The 19,849-nt window shown below is 39.5% G+C and overlaps 1 protein-coding gene across 2 annotated transcripts in view; it reads right to left on the reverse strand.

Annotated features, from left to right (window-relative positions):
- Positions 1-19,849, reverse strand: part of opcml (opioid binding protein/cell adhesion molecule-like) — a 297,742-nt gene that overhangs the window by 2,500 nt on the left and 275,393 nt on the right. For both annotated transcript variants that reach the window (XM_030069467.1, XM_030069466.1), the window contains 2 exons: positions 1,169-1,306; positions 749-869 (listed from right to left, as the gene is read on the reverse strand). In XM_030069467.1, coding sequence (XP_029925327.1) covers positions 749-869; positions 1,169-1,306 — 259 coding nt within the window. The remainder of the gene's footprint in view (positions 1-748; positions 870-1,168; positions 1,307-19,849) is intronic.

A 19,849-nucleotide genomic window follows, 5' to 3' on the forward strand; every position in this document is an offset into this window, starting at 1 on the left:
CTGCATTTGTGCACTGCATGCTCCAGTGCACTGTAACCCAATGTTCAAACTTTTTTTTTCTCTCCTGTTTTGTTCGTTGCATTGTCCCCGCTCCTCTGCCACCGTTTCATTGCCTTGTTCCACATTTGTAAATGCTAGCCATTTATTATATCAGCTCCTTCTTTTTGTTCTTGCGGACCGATTTTTGTCTCGGGGACTGACGAGCAGTGCCGCTGTCACCGTCAAGGACCATTTAACACTGCAACATACCCTATGTTTATATCAGCTTACCAGCTCCGGGGCTGCTCATAAACATCTTACCAGTCCCTGGCCTTGAGTTGGAGAAAGCTGCATTATGCTATAATATCCTCTAAACCTCCAAGCAACACACCCCACTGACATAAACCAATTACAGTGTAAAAATAATAATACTTGCCTTTGGTGACCAGGCTGTTTTGCAGATGATTTGACTATGAAGAAAGTTATTTGAATGTTCATAATGTGATTAAATTAAGGTATTATGCCCATAGAGAGAACAGAAACACAGGGCACGGAGGATTATCTAATTGCATCAAACCCAGTGTCTTACTTTAAAAAAAACAATGAGTTAAAAAGACATCATTTATTGACATTGATGGTCCAATCAGGCTTATTTCAAATAAAGTAAGGCTTTGGCCCACAGAGCAGTAGCTGTCTTTTGTTTGTGTGTCTGTAATATTGATTTGAAACAAGCGCAGGCCTATGAAAATCACTCCGAGGAGAGACTTGCCTGCGGTCTTCTTTGTACCACTCAAAGTCTGCTCTCGGTACAGCAGAGGCTTCGCATTGCAGAACGCCTTTTTGTCCGACCGCAGTGCCCGTACCTCTTGCCTTGGAAATGAAGGGAGGATCTGTGGGAGGGATCACAAAGTGAAAGTTTTTTTTTTTTTTTTTTTTTTTTTTTTTTTTTGGACAAAATCGTGTCATAGACTACACAGCAACACATTGATTGAAGCTCTTGGCTGTTATTTCTATTTCTTTAAATGTGGAAATATTGAACTGCAAACGGCCAGGTTGTATTTGAGGGAGCATCCAGTGAACAACTAAGATACTACAGGCCTTTTTGTGTGTGTTCCCCTCATATGTTTCAACCCTGTACACTGAGTAGAGCCAGCATGCTGCGCTGATATGTGATAGTTTGATTTCTTACAGTTGACGGTGACTTGCACTGTCCTGACATCAGGGGCTGAGATGTCATTAGAAGCAATGCATTCATACGATCCTGACTGCTCTTTGGTGATGGCTGCCAGCTCGAGGTATTCCCCCTCGGTGATAAATTTATGGGTGCCTGTGAAGAAAAAAAAAAGAAAAAAAGAAAAAAAACAGGGGAAGAAATGCATTAGCAAATTAAATGGTCATTAAGCAGTCTGACCTTTATTGACCTCTGTGAGCAGCCAGTGGGAACGGCAACATTGATTCACATGTAACAAAACCCCCTCTTGTACGGTGGTCTGTAACTAATGTCAAAAATAAAGTCGAATTTTCATAATAGAGACAAGTAACCTTGGTAATTAGAGCAGAGATACAACAAGAGCATAAGAAAAAAAAAAAAAAAAAAAAAAAAAAAAAAAGGACAGGGCGGTTTTGTTCCAAAATGGAAAACAGGGCAGAAACAGAGTTCTGCAGAAATCTCAGAGCCTCTCTGGGTCATTTTGTGTCTTTAAATACAGGATTAAAACACACCACTTGAAAACAGGAGCTGCAATAAGACTTTATTAAACACACTATTTGTCATTTTACAAGATTTGCACAAACCGCGAGTGGGTGGAGAGACATTCACAGACGGAAAATCCTCTCTTAACCTATGAACTGTTAGGTGTACACGGATCACATGAAATGGAAGTACACACACATCTAACAGATAAGAAGAATCTCGCAACTGCCCTTGTCAGAGATCTTGATATAAATAAGATCAAATCAGTAGACTGCGGCTGTAGTCTGTCCCCAAATATGGGAAGTGCTCGGTTTCCATTTGCCTCCAAAAGGCATATCGCTCAGGGCATGCACTCATTATACAAAGAAAATAAACTAATTGCACTGAAACAAGCCCACTTAAGTAACACCACAAATTACCCCTGACACGAGCAATGTTAAAAGCATGTTCTAGTGACAGAAAGACCTTAAGCTACTGCTGCGTGGGTGGGAAAATGGATAGGAGCACTAATCCCAATCAGTAGAAATGTCAATCCAGCAATATCTGTACATTAGCATAATATCATTATGTTTTCTCCAAATCCTCCGCTGCAGACGCTACTGCAGCTGGCTGGGGATTCACTGAAAAGGTTGTGGGCTAGGGATAATCAGCTTGTTGCACACAGCCATGGAAACTGCTAGCACAGGTAATTGAACATTTTCATCACGGATAACTATATTAGTCAGACTGAGGGTGACGAAGTGGTGTTGAGTTACTACCCATTACTGTTATTTTTTGATTGCACAGTGTGAAAGCTTTACTGATAGTCAGGGAAGGGAGGCTTACTTTCAACACATAATCTAATTCATGAGTATTGCAATCAGCGATACACTGATTGTTGTTACTTTTGATTTTCTGTGCCTCTAAAAAAAAAAAAAAAAAAAAGCAAAGAATGAGATATTAATCGGATCATTTATCACATTTAATCAAATACAAACTGAAAGGACAATAATTAGTAATGAGTTTCAGCATTTTTTTTCTTTCTTGGGAAATAAACTGATTTTATGGACAATGTGGCTCCTGTAACATAATTCACTCTTATTTACGCCGTTTTAGAGCAATCTACTGCTTAGCTGCAGTATTTTATTCAACCAGATTCAAGTTACAGGGACTGAGCAATAAGGAATGTGATGGCAGCATGTGTTATCTGCACTGTAGGACATTTTTACAGTCAAAAAACAACAGATGTTTCACAAAAGATACTATAGTAATCCATTCAAAACACCTACAGCTCAACTTTGGCTATGAAACCAATCAATATAAAAGAAAAAAAATGGTGTGAAATCACTCTCTCTCCATAAAAACAATCCTCTCTTGTCTATTTTGCACTGAAGTTTCTGACCTGTTTGCGAGTGACAACGATGGTGGCAACCTGACAAGGATCGAAGTTGGATTAACACTCTGCTAGCTTTTGTCAAAATAAATGGCGAACAAAGCAGCCAATAATGTGTGGGTTTTTTTTATCAACTTTTTGCTGATTCCCACTCAGTCCTCCACTTAGCCTGGATTTTTGCGTTGTTAACAGTGATAGTGTTAGATTTCAGCCTGCAATTATAAAACAGAACAGATCTGAATACGGTGGTACCAGCGCTCTGTTGATTTTTGGGAGGAAACTTGGTTGTCACACAGCGTCCGGCACAAGATATAAAAGAAAAGGTCAAGCAATAAAACTGTGCCACATGTCCAGACATCGCTCCAATCAAATTGAACGACTACACTAAATTGTTAACTATATATATTTAAAAAAACACATTCCACAGATCAGTTACCCTGGTGTATAAATATAAAAGTCATAATCATCACATATTACTCCAGACGAAGTATAAAAACAATCACCATCATCATCAACGCCCACCATCAGTGGTCTGCAATGATGATGATAAGTCCAGCACAACATCAGTGTCAGTATAGCATGACTGGATAACTAATAAGAGAGCTATTAAAGTACCGGGTGGCAGCTGGCACAAATGAGCGTCTAAAAGCACTCGGTGGAACACCACGGCAATATTAGCCATTAGCTTAAGGAGCTCTGCTGCCTAGACAGCACTCTGTGCAGCTTTTGTAGACAGATTAGTGCAGTCCAATTACAAGCAGTGCAATAGAAAACACCAAAGATGTGGGAGTGCTGCTTGGTACTAGAAATGTCCACGGCAGAAAGCAATCAACAGGTCCTCTTCAGAATAGGTAATAAAGGAATCTATTAAAACCCAGAAGGAGGGTCCAAGGCACTCTTTTCTGAGAGTAAAAGTTAAAATGTTGACCACACTCTGATATGCGGAAGCCGAGAATGGCGGCGCTTGCAGTTATTTTTTTTTAAAATGCTGTTATCTCGCGATCACAAGGTAATTATTTAGTTTGAGATAACAAGATAAATGAATCCATTATCATGAGAAAATGAGCTTTGATGTCTTTAACCCCTTGAACTCCAACAGCCTCAATGTTAGAAAACACATTTTCCCCAATATTGGACAACAATGTCACATCTGTATTCTGGATCTGCTGGCTGCAGCGGACTCACTGCAGCTACATCACAGCACTGATACTGGGTGAAATATTCAAAGCCGAGATGCATTTGTTTTATGGCTGCAGCATGATATCAAAATATCTAGATGTCTTGTAACTCAGCAGTACATGTGTGCTATCTTTGGAAAGCTTGGTATTGCTACTAGACTTTAAAATGAAGTTCTGTAGGTTTGAACAAGAACTCATCTGGAGAGCAGTGTCACATCAACTCCTGGGTGCAGAGGAGCTGATGCTGTCAGGTGAAGAGAGGAACTTCGAAGACAATTATTTGTTTGCATTTATCTTTTAATGCCTAATTATTTGCAATGTAAAATTTCGGGGAAAGGAGAAGGGGAACAGTAAGTATGGAGTCCATTGAGCGCACTTTGCAGGTGTCAGCGTAGGTAGGTAGACAGAGGTAGACATGAGGCATGTTGCTCTTAAATATAATCAGATCATTTGTTCTATAAGCAGAAGTAACATTTGCTACTGCATTGGACCCACTTTTGATTTACTACAAGTAACTGAATACTTTCTATTCTGTGTGAAGGCAAGGTTATATAATTAATATGCTTCGCTAAAGAGTAAAATTTTATTGCCAAAAAAAGTCAGAAGTTTTTTTTTTATTATTAATAACACAATGATGCAATAACAAGTCACGTTTGAGATGTGACATCAGTCCAGTGGGATAATGTGTGAGGAATATTTAATACAGATTAAATATAACCCAACTAGGACAATAAGAAACAGCTCCAAAAACACAGCCATGTGTGTTCATCTTTCAGGACGTTGTTATCTGAGATAAGTGTGTGTTCTGTGCACAGCAGTACAGTTCTGCTCCACTGTCACGCTGGCAGAGGCAGGAATGAACAAGCAAACCACAACACACTGGCAGGGAGAGACTGGCTGTGATCTGGGAATGGCATCACATGCCATTTTATGTGCCTGAACACCTATGTGCCCAAATCCCACATTATCACATTAATCTGCGGAGGCCCCGTCACTCCTTTGGAAAGCTACAGGGCAAAGACATAAAATAGAAGAAAAATGAAAAAAAAAAAAAATAATAATAATAGAGTGTTCAAGTGATGGTGTGTGGGCCAGCCTGGACGCTGCCTCAACCATGGGTTCACCAAGCAGATTACAGTGGATTTTTTTTTTTCATTAGGTTTAAAAAATGCTCTGCTGCAAACAAAGGCTCATTATACTTACATGTTCTCTCTCCACAAACCCATGAATTTTTTTTAAACAAGGCATTTAATATAGGCAGAAAACTAACATGAGGCTAAAACAAATTGCAATTGTTGTCACGTCACCACTGTAGAAACTAGCCCAGATCTTTTGCTTTGAAGTAGCCAGCTAACACAAAAATTCACAAACGTGCTGTGGAAAATTTTGCTAGAAACGCAAAGAAACATAAGAGCAAGAATGTGAGGTAATGATGTGCAATTATTCTGTCTCCCTTTGTGGTTTCAAAAGAACAGTGCAACTTAAAATTTTGCTGTTGAGATGTTAACAAGAGTAATTTATGTCATAGAGCAGAAGGTCAAACACTCTTGGCCTTATGTTAAACATTGAACTTTATTTCTGCATTGCATATCTGGCCAGGGAGTCAATGGCTCAAAAATCCTAACTAATTTCCAGATTACAGAACTACAGACTATGAACACAACATTACCATTATCTGATGTCACTTTACACAGTCTGCCATTTGACTGAACTGAATAACTGTGTGCAAAGAGAAACTTATATCGACTATTAGTATGATAAGTAGTATCACTGGTGACACATCCATGATGAACTCCATGCTGGTCAAAATAATCCGTATTGATGACATTATTTGGAATAAGTGGGAGAAATCATGTGGAGCTAGCAAATCTTGTGTAAATATGACTGGGGGGAAGATTTGAATGGTTTTCCCAGGTAGAAGCTTATATTTACAATTATATCAATATGGTATCAACACAGTATTAGAGTAATTACTGAGCATTTAAAAAAAAAAAAACAGAGAAAGTCTATCTCCACTTTCATAATTGGTATCCAGCAGCTCTAGAAGTGGTGGACTTTAAGAGCTCTTTTCTCTTTTTACTTGCAAATAAGTGAGACTGTGGTGTACAAGGCCTTTGCACAAAGAAGACAAAATGAAGCTTTTTATTTTGGAAAAACGACATCTAAAATAACTTGAAGGCCCACAATCAGAGACACACAATCATCAGCCATGGCATTAAATCTCATTTAGACAGCACCATCACAGAAGCAGTTGTCACCAGGAATGAGTGACTGATTGCATTGCTAGATATCACCAGGTTTAAAGCCTTCATACAATGTTTGAAAGTATAAATACACAATCAAGTCAATACCAGCTCTCCTAGTCCATTAATCACAACTGTCGGCATCAATATGGAGCATTCTCACATGAAGGAACCAGTAGGTACAGCGCCCACAATGCAGGGTGAGCTTCTTTCTCACCTCTCTCCTTCTCTTGAAAAACTCACTATCAGGGAATTGAGACAGGAGTTCACTTGCTTGGAAGACACTTGATGTGAAGCAGTATGGCTGCCGTGACAGGAGCCAGCAGGTAATTCTAGAGTTTCATGGTTTCGAACTGCTGGAGATTCCCGTGGTCAGTCTTTAAGGTGAATTCTCTACCCAGCAGACAGTACTTGAAACGCTCTGCGATGCGTTTGATGGCTAGACACTCCGGCTGCCCCGCAGAGTACTGTGTCTCCCTCAGGAGTAGTTTCCTGCTGACACTTGGCCAGTGGCCTTTTTTCTTCTCCCTCACCTTGCCATCGCGTTCCACCAGCACTCCTGCCTGAGGCATCAGTCGGGGTGGTGAAGGGCAGACTAAAGTTTGGTTGCATCTGCCATCATCTTTTATCTGTTTTTTTGATGACCTTCTAAGCCAACCTTCACAATGCCTTTCATAGCTTCCTGTGGAACTGAAGACATTGCTGCTATATGGAGGTAAGTGTGGCCATATCCTCTGGCACTGGCTAGTCTCCAAGGAGATGACTGGGTGCAGGCAATCCTCTTACAGCCCTTTCTCTTGACCCAGCACTGGCAGCACTTTCCCCAACTGCAGATTACCCCGCCTTTCTAGAGTGGCATTTAGACACCAACTTCTGACACCAAATGGAAGGTTAAAATATAAAATAGTCTTAAGGAATGGTGGCCAGTAGTTCTATTAGTAATGGTGTGAGGATAAAAGTCAGCTCCAATCCAAAGTGAGGTTTTAGAGCTTTTTTGTCTTCAAATAACTTGTGGGTGCAAAAGGCCTTTGCTGAGCAGCAAAAATGTTCACACATTGTTTTTAAAATACCTAAAAAATAACTTACATTAAAACTTTGATCTCCAAGTAGATAAACAGCTTTATCTTGTCCACTAACAGAGCCAGCTGATTGTCAGCAGCATTCTCACATGTACTAATAACTACAATACAAGTCACTCCAGGAAGCAGGCCAAAACGGTAGGTTTTCCCTATGTGCAACTGCGTAGGGGCCCCTGTGAATATTTTTTTTCCTTGAAGAAAGAAAAAAAATATTTTTATGTTCAGTGCATTAGTTACAAACATAAAGCCAATCAGTGGCGCGTAGTGAGAGTGGACCCCATGTCAATAGGCAGATATCAGTTGATGAATCTGATTGGTGCAGCAGGTGCTGCAGTGACTATCCAATCAGTCATTATGTGCTACTTAATGCTGCCATGATGGCACATCCAAAAGGAAAATCATCAGTTGCAGCTGGGAAAAGAAAAAAAAAAATATGATCAGGCTTGAAAGAAGACATAAATCAGATATTTGTCATGTTGTTATTAATTGTAGTGAAGTAATATTAATCATACAAACATTCTTTGTGCATTCCTAGGTTAAAAAAATCAAAAAATCTCAGTCAGCTATTAAAATGTCTTAAAAATGTCTTTTGTATACTTGCAGTTATTATATTGTGGGGGTAGATGATGGTGGGACACAGGGGCCCTAAAGATACTTTCTTCCAAAGGCCCTCCATTATGTAGAGCCAGCCCTCATCGTATGGAGGTTGAATAAAGCCTTTACCTTTAACTAAAAGCTATTTTAACTTTCACTGCTAGTGACAGTCTCCTTATTCCTCTCCTCTGCACTGGAGCAGTGTAATGTGAACAGTACAGTGCACAGGGTGCTGTTAGAAATGAATAGGACCAGGCACTATTTCCCCGCCCATCTCCCGTGGGGCTGTAATAATTACCACATTGCTGCAATGCCGCTGTGATGGGGAGAATCCCAAGGGGTTGAGTGCATTACCGCCATAGCCACCGCTTTTTGCTGTTTAATTGTTTTATGCAGTTTCCGCAGGTGTATAAATTTCTGCAAGCATGCTTGTGCAGTTGAAGGCAAAGTCATCATAAAGAGTAAAATCCAGTCTTATCTTCCTCTGGTGGCCCACGTCAAGTGCTCTTGGCCATGTTGTGGGGTAGAGCAGCTGATTAAGCCTTTTTGTCAGATGGGAAGGGATTGTTTGACATTGTCAAAAAAGGTGACTTGTTATTTAAAGACCACAATGTTTGAATTTCCACTGACTCTGAGCTAAGCAAACCATCACAGCACAGGACACACTGACTGCCTACACCTGTAAAAAAGGTCCTGTCAGAGAGGTAACACTTTACATTTATTTATTTTTTAACCCTTTTCAATATTAGCTTCAGAACAGCCATGAATATGGATTAAATCTTCACTCCATCTTTCATTATGCATTAATCTAGCACTTGATATCTGTGACAGCAGTGCAGCAGTACTCAGTGTCAATGAGTAAAATGTTTAAAACAGTCCTCTAGTAATTTTCCATTTTTAAATGAAATGCCTACTTTGGGCTAAGCAAACGTTATTTTCACCAGGTACTTTGTAAAAGCACTGGACGTGGACAAGGTGGAAACTAGTTTACAAAAATCAACCAATATGTAAGTTCCATTTTGAAATAATGATGTTGCAGCTATTGTTTAAGCTTGTTTTGTATTGTAAAATAGTATTATTAATTGTGTGTGTGTGTGTATATATGTATATATCTATATCTATGTCTATATATATCTATATCTATCTATCTATCTATCTATCTATCTAATATATCTAATCTAATATATGACTTTCAAATTGATGGAGCAATTGATAAAGTTGATGTGACTGTTAAATGAGTTGAAAATGGATTTTTTTTTTTTTTTTTTTTTAAAGGTGCATTATGTAAAATTTAGACTCAGTAAAAAAAACTTGGGATAAGCACATAATTAGTCAGTGAGTCTGGCCAATAGTAAGAATCATTTCAATTCAGCCACCAAATTAGAAACTTATTCCATATTTTCCTTTGTTGAGGAAAGGGTCATCATTTAATTGACAGTTATACACACTGCACGTTTAAAAGGAATACTCCAATATTTCAGGACAAACACCCTTTTTCCGACCTTCCCGGACTGAGACAAGATGTTCGATCCCATTTTCACCTTTGCATATCCAGAAAATCGGTTCTAATGGGTAGCAATCCCAAGATGTGCATTTTAAATCTACATGATACACTGTGTAAATAAGCTTTGGAGTTGCTGTAAGGTTTATTTTTTCACTTTGACAGAGCTAGGCAAATGACTCCCATAGACTCCAAGTCTTTATGCTAAGCTAACATGAAATGCCACCGACAGGAACTTAACCACTGGACGTACAGAGGAGAAAATGTTATCGAACATCTTGTCTCAGTCTGGTGAAGTCGGGACGAGGGTATTTAGCGCCGTTGGAGTATTCCTTTAAAGTTTCAAAAGGCTGACATTTATATTGTTTGCAGATATCTTAGTAAAACAGACGTACATTTTGCATTATGGCATTTGAAAGATCTTCAAGAATCTGTGAAATAATGCTGTACTTCTTTTAAGATTTCTTACATTATATATACCAAAATACATTTTTCTCCTACTGTCCTTATAAAACATGAATTCTTTAAAGAAAAAAATCAAATAATTTGAAACATGCATAGCTCTGAAAATATATGAGACAGACAATATTGCTAATCTTTCAATTAAATGGCAAAATATGAGGACTCGAGCTGTGAAGCAGACAAGTAACTGTTACCTGTGATGATATAAAAAGATATTTTCACCTTTGATCTGATGTCAAAGGGAGATGTTCTGTTGTGTGCTGCGCTCTCCTCTGTGCCAGCCTGTTCTTATTATACCCAAGAGCCTGGCTTTTAGATACAGCACCACAGAACTATTATTTTCTTTCAGTGACAGTGCAGTAAAATGGCGCAACAGGAAGCCTAATTATAATAATTAATGGTTGCTGCACTCTTGGTGCAAAAACTCTCGTTGTCTTAGCAACAAATGGCAACCAGTAGCAACCAAAGCATACACCTTCCACAGGATGGATGAAATACAATGGTGGCTGTCAAACCATCACCAGTAAATGTTCAATCATGTCAAACCTACAGCGACTGAATAAGTCACATGGCAGTTGTATTCAGCTGAAAAACACACATTTTGGGTGAATTATTGTTGTGTCTGGTAGGGAAAAATAGAAGAAATCTGAATTTTTGCATGTGTAAACAAACAAGAGCAAACTTCCATTACTTTTAGTTGTTCGTGGATATAAAACAAAGTTACTGAGATGGATTTTTTCCCCTTTATATAAAGCTGCACTGAGGGATTTAAGGTGTTCCTGCTTCAGGGTTCACGGGAGATTGCTTGTGCAAAACTGAAACTTAAGGCAAAAAATATATGTTTTTGGGATGGAAATGAGGGATATATTTCACTCTAGCGAGTCTTTTGTTGGATTACTTGGACTATTTTGTGTCTGAGTTCCAAGATGAAAATATGGTGAAACTGCAGACATTCAGCTGCAAGGTAAGCTGCTTTGAATGAAGTTTTCCTGTCACCGCAGTACTGATTGCAGCAACGAAAGAGGTGCGACTGACTTGCGTGATTGATCTGAAATTTGGGCGTGTTTATCTGCAAGAGTTTCAGAGAAGCTTTGAATGAAGTTTAAGTGGTTACAGGGGTGAAGTGTAGGACAGAAGAGGAGATTATTCAGGCCAATACAGACATTTTTTAAGCCAAAACCTGGCAATAACAACAGCAGGCCAGCTGTAAACTGTATGGTGGAAAGAAGACCCATGGTGATGAGTGACATCAAAAGGGATCATTTTATGGTTAAAAAAATGCATGTAATATTAATGATGTGGCTGAAAAGTTGCTTCCTCAAGTGCTGTGACTTGATTGACATGTTATGCATGCTTGTGGTAATGAATGTTATTATTGTAGCTCCAATGTCCTACCTTAGTTTGGTTGCAGGCATTCAATCACATATTTTTGCGCATTCCTAAGTGCAGTGTTTCCCCTATATTCGGCAGCATTATGAGCCGCTGTTAAAATTCCACACACAATTGTTAATATCAATGGGCAACTGATGATTTTCACTCACAGTCTCACTCATGAGTCTCTGATGTAATTTGTCTAAAACCAAAGATGGACAGACGTTGAACCCAGACGTCTGAAATTCAGGCCAAAATATCTGCATTTTTCCAGCCTCTCTGAACAAAAGAACAGCAAGGAACCGGTCAACAAGAAGGACGAGATCACACGATGTTCTGTGAGAAACCAGCTGCTCGCTGTCACACACAAAAACACACAGTCAACCCCCCTCCCCCATCCCAAAGCAGTCAACGTAGGGGAAATGCTGAAGTGATAGTTCACACTGGTTTGTAACAAACCAGATTACTAATCAGTGTATTTCGTTCTGTGGCTCTGTGCCACAGACACAGAGAAACATTCAGAGGGATGCTAATTTGCATAAGCCATTAAAAGGGCATTGACCACTGACAACTGGATATTGACCTCTTGCTATCAGGAAATCAATTCACCCACGAGACTGTATCAGTGCTGCTTCCACAATCAAATTAGGCAAATACATTACTGTCAGGATTTGTTTGTTTGGGATTGGGCTGAGTGCTCACAAGAAAAAGGAACTCCAAGATAAATGCCTTTTTTCACAAGATGTTATTACAACTCACAGACAATCTACCAGTGTAAAACTGCAAAGCACACAGTCTCTATTTTAAATCCTGCGTTTGTAGAGAAATGTTTCGTGTTTAGAGGTTTGTCCAGAAAGTGTTAATCTATTCAAGTGGTTTAAGCGCTTATCCCCTCTGAACAATGAAGTAGATCAGTGGTTCTCAATATTTTTGGGTCGTGACCCCTTAAAACAAACCTATTCATGACCCAGTGTCACAGGCTGCATATGCAGAGCAGTGAGCAGTCCACCTTAAAAATGATGACCTGTTCAGGTTGTTTCATTTGCTTAATTATCAGAGGCGGCGTAACATTTTAAAACACAATATGTCACAACAAAAAAACAGAAAAAAGCAGCAAAAGAAAAAATACCCAATGGGAATTTTGCACATTAAAAATGTCTCTCGCTTATAACTTAATCATCTTGTGACCCCCAAAATTATCTCACGACCCCCTGGGGGGGTCCCGAACTCCAGTTTGAGAACCACTGAAGCAGAACGATGAAAGTTGTTAATATCTCTGCTGCTCAACAGATATGTGGCATGATAAAGGTGTCCTTGAATCCAAAAAAAAAAAAAAAAAAAAAATCCTCTGACGCAAGCAAAATGACACACAGTGCTGCTTATTCCACAGAAGTGGCAAACCAGAACCTGCACACGAGTTTAAGATTTAAACACAACCCATTTTGAGCAAAGACAAGGGTGAAACACATTCATATTCATATTCCTTGAACAGAAAAATTGGAATACAAGGTTATACTACTAATATTACAAGAACACAGAAAACACATTCCTTTTCATTATCAGTGGCTCTCAAGGTGGACTCAAATCCAGCAATCGCATCCATAAATATTCATTCAGGGTTAGATGAATCACAATGGATTGTTGGATTGTTGCTGTGTGTTGAGTGTGGGTGGACAGGACTACAAAAAAAAAAAAAAAAAAAAAAAATGCGCAAAAAGAATCATGTGGCACCCCTGTTGATATCTTATTCTAATGTTCATGTCAAATTTTGGGATTTACTTTTAAAGATAAAGCATTCTCTTTTCTGCCACTGTATGGATTTGAGTGCTTTTTCATGTGCTTTCTTTCCATATATCTACACACATGAAATGCATCTTAAAGTCATTTCAAACAAACAAGAAAAAACAAACAAGTAAACAAGCCAAACAGAAGTGACTGGCAGAACTTCCTTATCTCTCTGCCTGTCGTTCTTTGCTCTGTTTCAGGTAAAACAAGTCAGCTCAAATCCCCATGATAAATTTGGGGAAATAGGTTTGCCCAGAAAACTGCCATGATGTGACTATTCAACTTATCTATCTATCTATCTATCTATCTATCTATCTATATATATATATATATATATATTTACATATATATATTCTCTAGTTCAAACTATATACTATATGTATAACATACTATTAGGAGACTGTTTTCCTTTATGCTTGCAGACTGCCAAAACTACCACTGACTCAGATTGGGCTCTTAGACTGCTTTATTTTGGGGTAATCTGCATGCCAGCGGGCTGCTGCAAGGCAAACATCATTCAGTGCAAAAGATTTGGGTCCGTTTAAGCTGAATGTGAAGTCAAACAGCAACTTTCTTCCTAAATATTTCAGAACAGTGTGATTTCAGAGTGGAGAAAGAGTGGGACATCGTATGAATGGGTGCATGCTTTGGCTTATTGCTTGTATGTTTTTTAACAGAAATATAAAAATTGCACATTACTGATACTACACCAGGGCTTTTCAAACTTTTTGATTGCCTGGACCCCTAACGTGGTTCTCATTAAGCCCCAGACCCCTGTTTGAAGTGATTTTGCCCTCAGGATGCTGGTATCAAGATATTTTAGTTTGTGTTAATTAAGGAATTGTCTGGGTGCCACTTGTCAAATAAATTCAAAGTGGTGAGATTAAAACATAATGTTAATATTCACTTGCATGTTTTTATGTCCTGGAGATTGTCTAGTGAGTTAAACCTTTGAAAAACAGCAAAATAGCAGGAAATTACCTGGGGAAAAAAAGAAAAAGAGAGGCTGAAACTTAAAAAAAAAAAAAAAAAAAAAAAAAAAAGACGAAATACCAGAAAATGTGAGAAAACATTTATTCTGATTAAAATTACATATTTTAAAAAAGGTCATATCAGTGATGCAGGGTCAGCATCAGATTTCTTGTGTTTAAATGCCTCTCATAAGCATTTAAATTAAAATGAAATTAAGCTATTCTTGATTTTGTTAAGACTTTTGTTTTTATCTGAAATCTGGAAGGACAAAAACAAACTCAAGCTCAAAATCTGTAGGAAAAAAAGTTAAGATCTGCACCATTTTTTCCTCCTTTGATTTTTAAAGGCTGGTTCCTGCAGCGTTTTGTTTAAACAGACCCTATGTCACAAGTAGCTGAGATTAAGGACCCAAACGCAGCAAACACACACACAAACACCACGCAACATAACCATGTTTATTAACCGACACGACAACCAGGGAACTGAAACCAGCCCTGCGTTCCAAATCGCATACTTCTACTTTTTACTTTTAGTATGTACTGCAGCTGCCCTTACAAAGTATGTTGTGTAGTATGCAGTATGCATGTGTTTACATACTATTGGGACACGCTACATATGTCATCCCTGAAATCCGACCCTCTTGCTCACTTCCGCTGCCGTCCGTCAACTCCGGCAGCAGAAGCGATACATGTGTCGTGTTGTCTTCCGTATGTGGGCGTGGCTTGTAAACGCCGCTCAGTCAGTGCGATGTAACTTCCGCTGCACAAAGGATTGTGGGTCAGAATGGCCAGAGAAGCATGCTGACTTGCATACTGCGAAATCTGAGTGGATGTAGTATAGTGGTACTCTTGGCATACTGCATCTGACATACTATGTATTGGGACATACTAATTCTTTTTTTTTTTGCCTACTAAATAGTATGGTAGTATGGTTACTGGAACGCAGGGTGGGACTTCAATACAAACTGAGGTAACCTGCAAACTCGACACACCGGGAGAAGGGGAGGGACACAAGACTGGAAGGAGCAGAGGATTGGCTCAAACGACATGACGAGGACAGGCAACACAAAGGGAGGGCTGATGGAACGATGCAGAGCAGATGTGGAGGTGGAGGAGGCAACAAGCTGACAGGAATGTGGGAGAACCGTAGAGAAAAAATGATCAAAGAAAACCAAGATACTGGAAACACAAGGGAAACAAAAACAATAAATGTCCAACACAAGTCAAAACACAAAAAGTCCAAAAACATGAGAGGAAAGACAAGAGTCCGTGAACACAAAAGTGCAAAAAAATTCCACTCCAGAGTCTGAAACACAAAATCCACAGGTGCTCTGTAAATTGATTCTATCCACACTTGCCATATGATTTTGACCAGTTTTTTAAAATGGTCATATCAGCCACTGTTCTTTAACTTGCTTCAAAGTATGTGTCTGAGAGACACTGTTATAGTAAGTGAGGCATTTCAAAAGAGATGTCTCTATGCTCTTTGAAAATAAAAACCCAACTCTGGAAATAACTAGCCTATAACCAAAAAAAACAAAACAAAACAAAACAAAACACAAATGTCTTTGGACAGACTGCGCAGATGAATGTGTCATGCCTCCTGTAAATATGATGACAACATGGATTCTTCTTATTAAGTTAGAGGACATGGTGAGGAACTCAGAGAGAGAGCTGGTGGTGCTCTAGCATGGTTAGACTTACCCTGCGTTCCAATACTCATACTATCATACTATTTAGTAGGGAAAAAAAAGATTTAGTGTGTCCCAATACATAGTATGTCAGATGCAGTATGCCAAGAGTACCAGGATGTTCTACTACATCCGGTCAGATTTCGCAGTATGGATTTCAGCATGCTGCTCTGGCCATTCTGACCCACAATCCTTTGTGCAGCGGACGTTACGTCGCATTGCGTGTACAGGCCACGCCCACATACGGACGACAACAAAACACACATATCGCACAAAACTCGCTCAGTGACCGCAGAAGCGACAGGAAGATAGAAGATAATAAATCAGACAGAGGACAGCGCAGTATGAAACAGCACCGGCATTTTGACAACAACATTCAAATTTGCCGCTACGGACGGCGGCGGAAGTGAGCGAGAGGGCCGGACTTCAGGGATGATGTATGTAGTGTGTCCCAATAGTATGCATATGCATGCATATTTCATACTAAACTACATACTTTGTAAGGGCAGCTGCAGTACCTACTAAAAGTAAAAAGTATAAGTATGCGATTTGGAACGCAGGGATAGTCTTTATTGTCCTGCAGGAAATTTGTTTTCACAGCCTCTACAACACAGAAACATACAGATAACCATACCGCATACATACAGACAACCCTTCTCCCCCATTGTCCCAACACATATACATATAGAACACACGAGATAAGGTCTATTCTGGATCAGCGAGCCAGTTTGTTTAGTGCTGCTAAGGCAGAAGGGACAAAACTACTGTCTAAACGAGCTCTTCTCCACTTCAAATTCGTGTATCTGCGGCCTGACGGCAGGAGTGTGAAATGTGGGCTGAGGGGGTGATCGGGGTCATTGACTATTGTGATTGCAAGGCGAGTGATGGCTCTGTCATTCACGTCCGAGATATTGGGTGTGGGGGAGTGGATGATTTCGGAGGCAGCATACGTGATCCTGTTGAGTTTGTTCCTGCTGGAGATGGTCAGCGTGGTGTCGAAACAGGGGAAACAGTACAGCAGGATGGGCTGGATGATGATTTTGTTATGATATGTTATGTTGTGGCACAGAGTCTCATGGATCGTTTATGGATGTCAGTGATGTGTTGATCAGAGCTGAGTCTACTGTCTAAGGTGATTGGCTAAAAAGGTTGACGGATGTCACGCAAGTCAAATAAGCATAAGGCGTTGCACTCCTGCTGATTTTTGCTCTGTATTTGCCATTCATTCCAATTATCATGTGCAAATTTACCAGTTTACATGGACTTGTGTGTTCAGTGTGCTGGGTGAAAAACAGTTAAGGAAGGAATACATATACTAATTTGAACACTTCAGGAATGCATGGGAGAGAATTTGAGTGAATTTGAAGGATTCGCTAGAGAAGGTCAAGGGATGTACATGTACAGTTGTGGATGTAACCAGCGATGAGAACCATCTAACCCCGACCCTCAGTAATTACATCCAAATATAAAATCGGAGCTATACAACTTTATGAATAATTGGGTGTCAACACGTCTCTTTTGAACAGTGCAGCTGTTGTGCGGAGTGGTAAGTGAACGTGCCGGCATGGTGGCTCTCACCCAGCACTCCCAATCCTCCACTGTGGTCAAGAGTCAGTGTTTACATGTAGTTGAGCTGCAACTGCAGTAATTGTGGTAGCCTACAGGAATAAGTGAGTCTTCAGCTTCAGCACTCCCCCTCCCTCCCTCCCTCCCTCTCTCCCTCTCTCTCTCTCTCTCTCGCTCAGATTTAGAGGTTAGATATGGATACATGTTTTGAGGACATTATTCTTATGCCCATCTATTGTCACAGTAGATTTGGTGATATTTTACACTATTGTTTTAGATACTGCAAGTTAAATTCACATCCAACATAAAAATATATCCAGGTTTGCTCAGACCTCCAGTAGATGACTCTTCACAATGCCGAATACTGAAATTTGGCAAAGTTTTACTGTACTGTATTTCAAATATCACAAGCCACCTTCAGTTGTCAACATGTTGAAAGAAACAGTCCACAAGCTATACATCATCTAACAGCAATGCCTGCTTCCTAGAGAGCAGTCATACATCTTACAATATATATGCCAACAGTTCTCACTGTATATCTGATTATAAATAAAAGGCTTACATGTAATGGGTTGTGTTTGTAGATGTAATTTTGGTATAAGTTTGGCTCATTTCTGGTGCTTTTCAAATGGTTTTTGATGGTTTTGAAATCATCCAGTACAGTGGAAATACAGTAACTAGGCTAGTTCAAGTTTCACCCCCACCCCCACAACACCCAGACCTCACTGTCTCACTGTTTTACAAACCCTACGGCCAAGTGTACAGTATATGAAGTCCAACAGTCAGGGTCATAATACTGTTTAATTTATGTGTTTATGTGAGTTAAAGTTGTGTATGGCTGTTTCTTTGAAAAGTGAAAGGCAAACTTTCCTGTTTTATGCATGTGAGAGGTAAACTTGGAACAACAGCCTATACAGCGCCTTATTAAATTCTGTTTTAGTGAATGCAATTGAGTCTGACCTTTATTTAATCAGGGGATTTTCAGATGCACCCTGTGTATAGGGTAAACAGTAACAGAGGGGTACACATTAATATACAAATGAATAAACCGCATCAACTATTTAATGAAATATTTATTATGCACATTTTCTGACAGCACAGAGTGCAGGAGCAGCAAAACAGGGACAAAACATGAACATTTACTGAGAGGATCACTGTGAACTGCTGACCTCAATTGTGAGGCTGGCAGAATAAAAAAAACATCTCTATTTTTTTCCCCAAATTTTAAGCTGTGTATAAGATAAACATTTTCCTTCTATACAAAAACTGGATAGTGCCTCAGCACTCTAAGTGCTAAGGAGTCTATCTCATACGTTGTTTGAGGCAGTGCCACGAATTCCTCTATCCACACTGTACAGTGTATTTGCCCATGCTCACCAGTGGAATATTACTGGTCAAAGATAGGATCACAATGCATAGCTTTAGCTCACTGCTAGACAGGGCCCAGGAAAACCAGTATACTAATGAATCAGTAATATAGTTTATCATAGATCTCACAAACATCTGCATGCTAGGCTTGTGTCCTCATGTGCACAGCTACATTGACCTATTGAGCCGCCCAGCCATTGGCAATTGATGATTCTATTGCAAGGGAGGGGGTGTTAAAAAAGTGAACACTGACAACCATTGACAATGCATGACAAGCATTGTCAGTGGATGAAATTGTAGTTTGTTGCTTTGTGGTCTAAACAGATGCTAATAATATAATCTGTTTTCCATGCCCGGCCCAGTAAATTGTGCAGTGTGATTGTGTGGCCGTCGCGCTGAATAAAAATTTGGTTGATGGATGCTGTTGTAGACTGCTCAGCACTACTGGGCTGAACAAGATGTTATCAATATTATATGAAATTTCATTTGTTTAATGAGGCCTTCATGGAATTGTGAAAGTTTGTTCCACTGAGGTCTAAACAGGAGGTAGCAACAGCATGATCTGTTTTGCCCGACCCCAGTAAATTGTGCAGCCATATTGCTGCTAGCTAAAAGTTGCATCAAATTGTAAATGCTGGGTGCAGACAGAGAAAAATAGTTTAGCATTGGCAGCTAGATAGGCATTGCTGACTGATTCAATCCATTGTCAGTTCTCAATTAAATTGAAACTGAAACTGGTGCTGCAGATAGGCTGGTGAGAGTTCAGCGGCAGTGACAATGGAAGGTGCAGTGAACTTTAGTCTACAATAGCATCATGGACAAAAACACAAATCTGGTGGCCAGAAAAGGAAGGGAATGCATAAGAAAGAAGCCAATAACGCAATAAGCAATAACGCCATGCTTTTCAAAAAAAAAAAAAAAAAAGGTGAGTTCAAGTGTTATTAGAGGATCAACTCATCCTCATTATAGGATGAGTTGAGGTTATGTGCTGTTATT

The sequence above is a fragment of the Myripristis murdjan genome, chromosome 14 (genome assembly GCF_902150065.1).
Source record: "Myripristis murdjan chromosome 14, fMyrMur1.1, whole genome shotgun sequence".
Taxonomy (NCBI): Eukaryota; Metazoa; Chordata; class Actinopteri; order Holocentriformes; family Holocentridae; genus Myripristis; species Myripristis murdjan.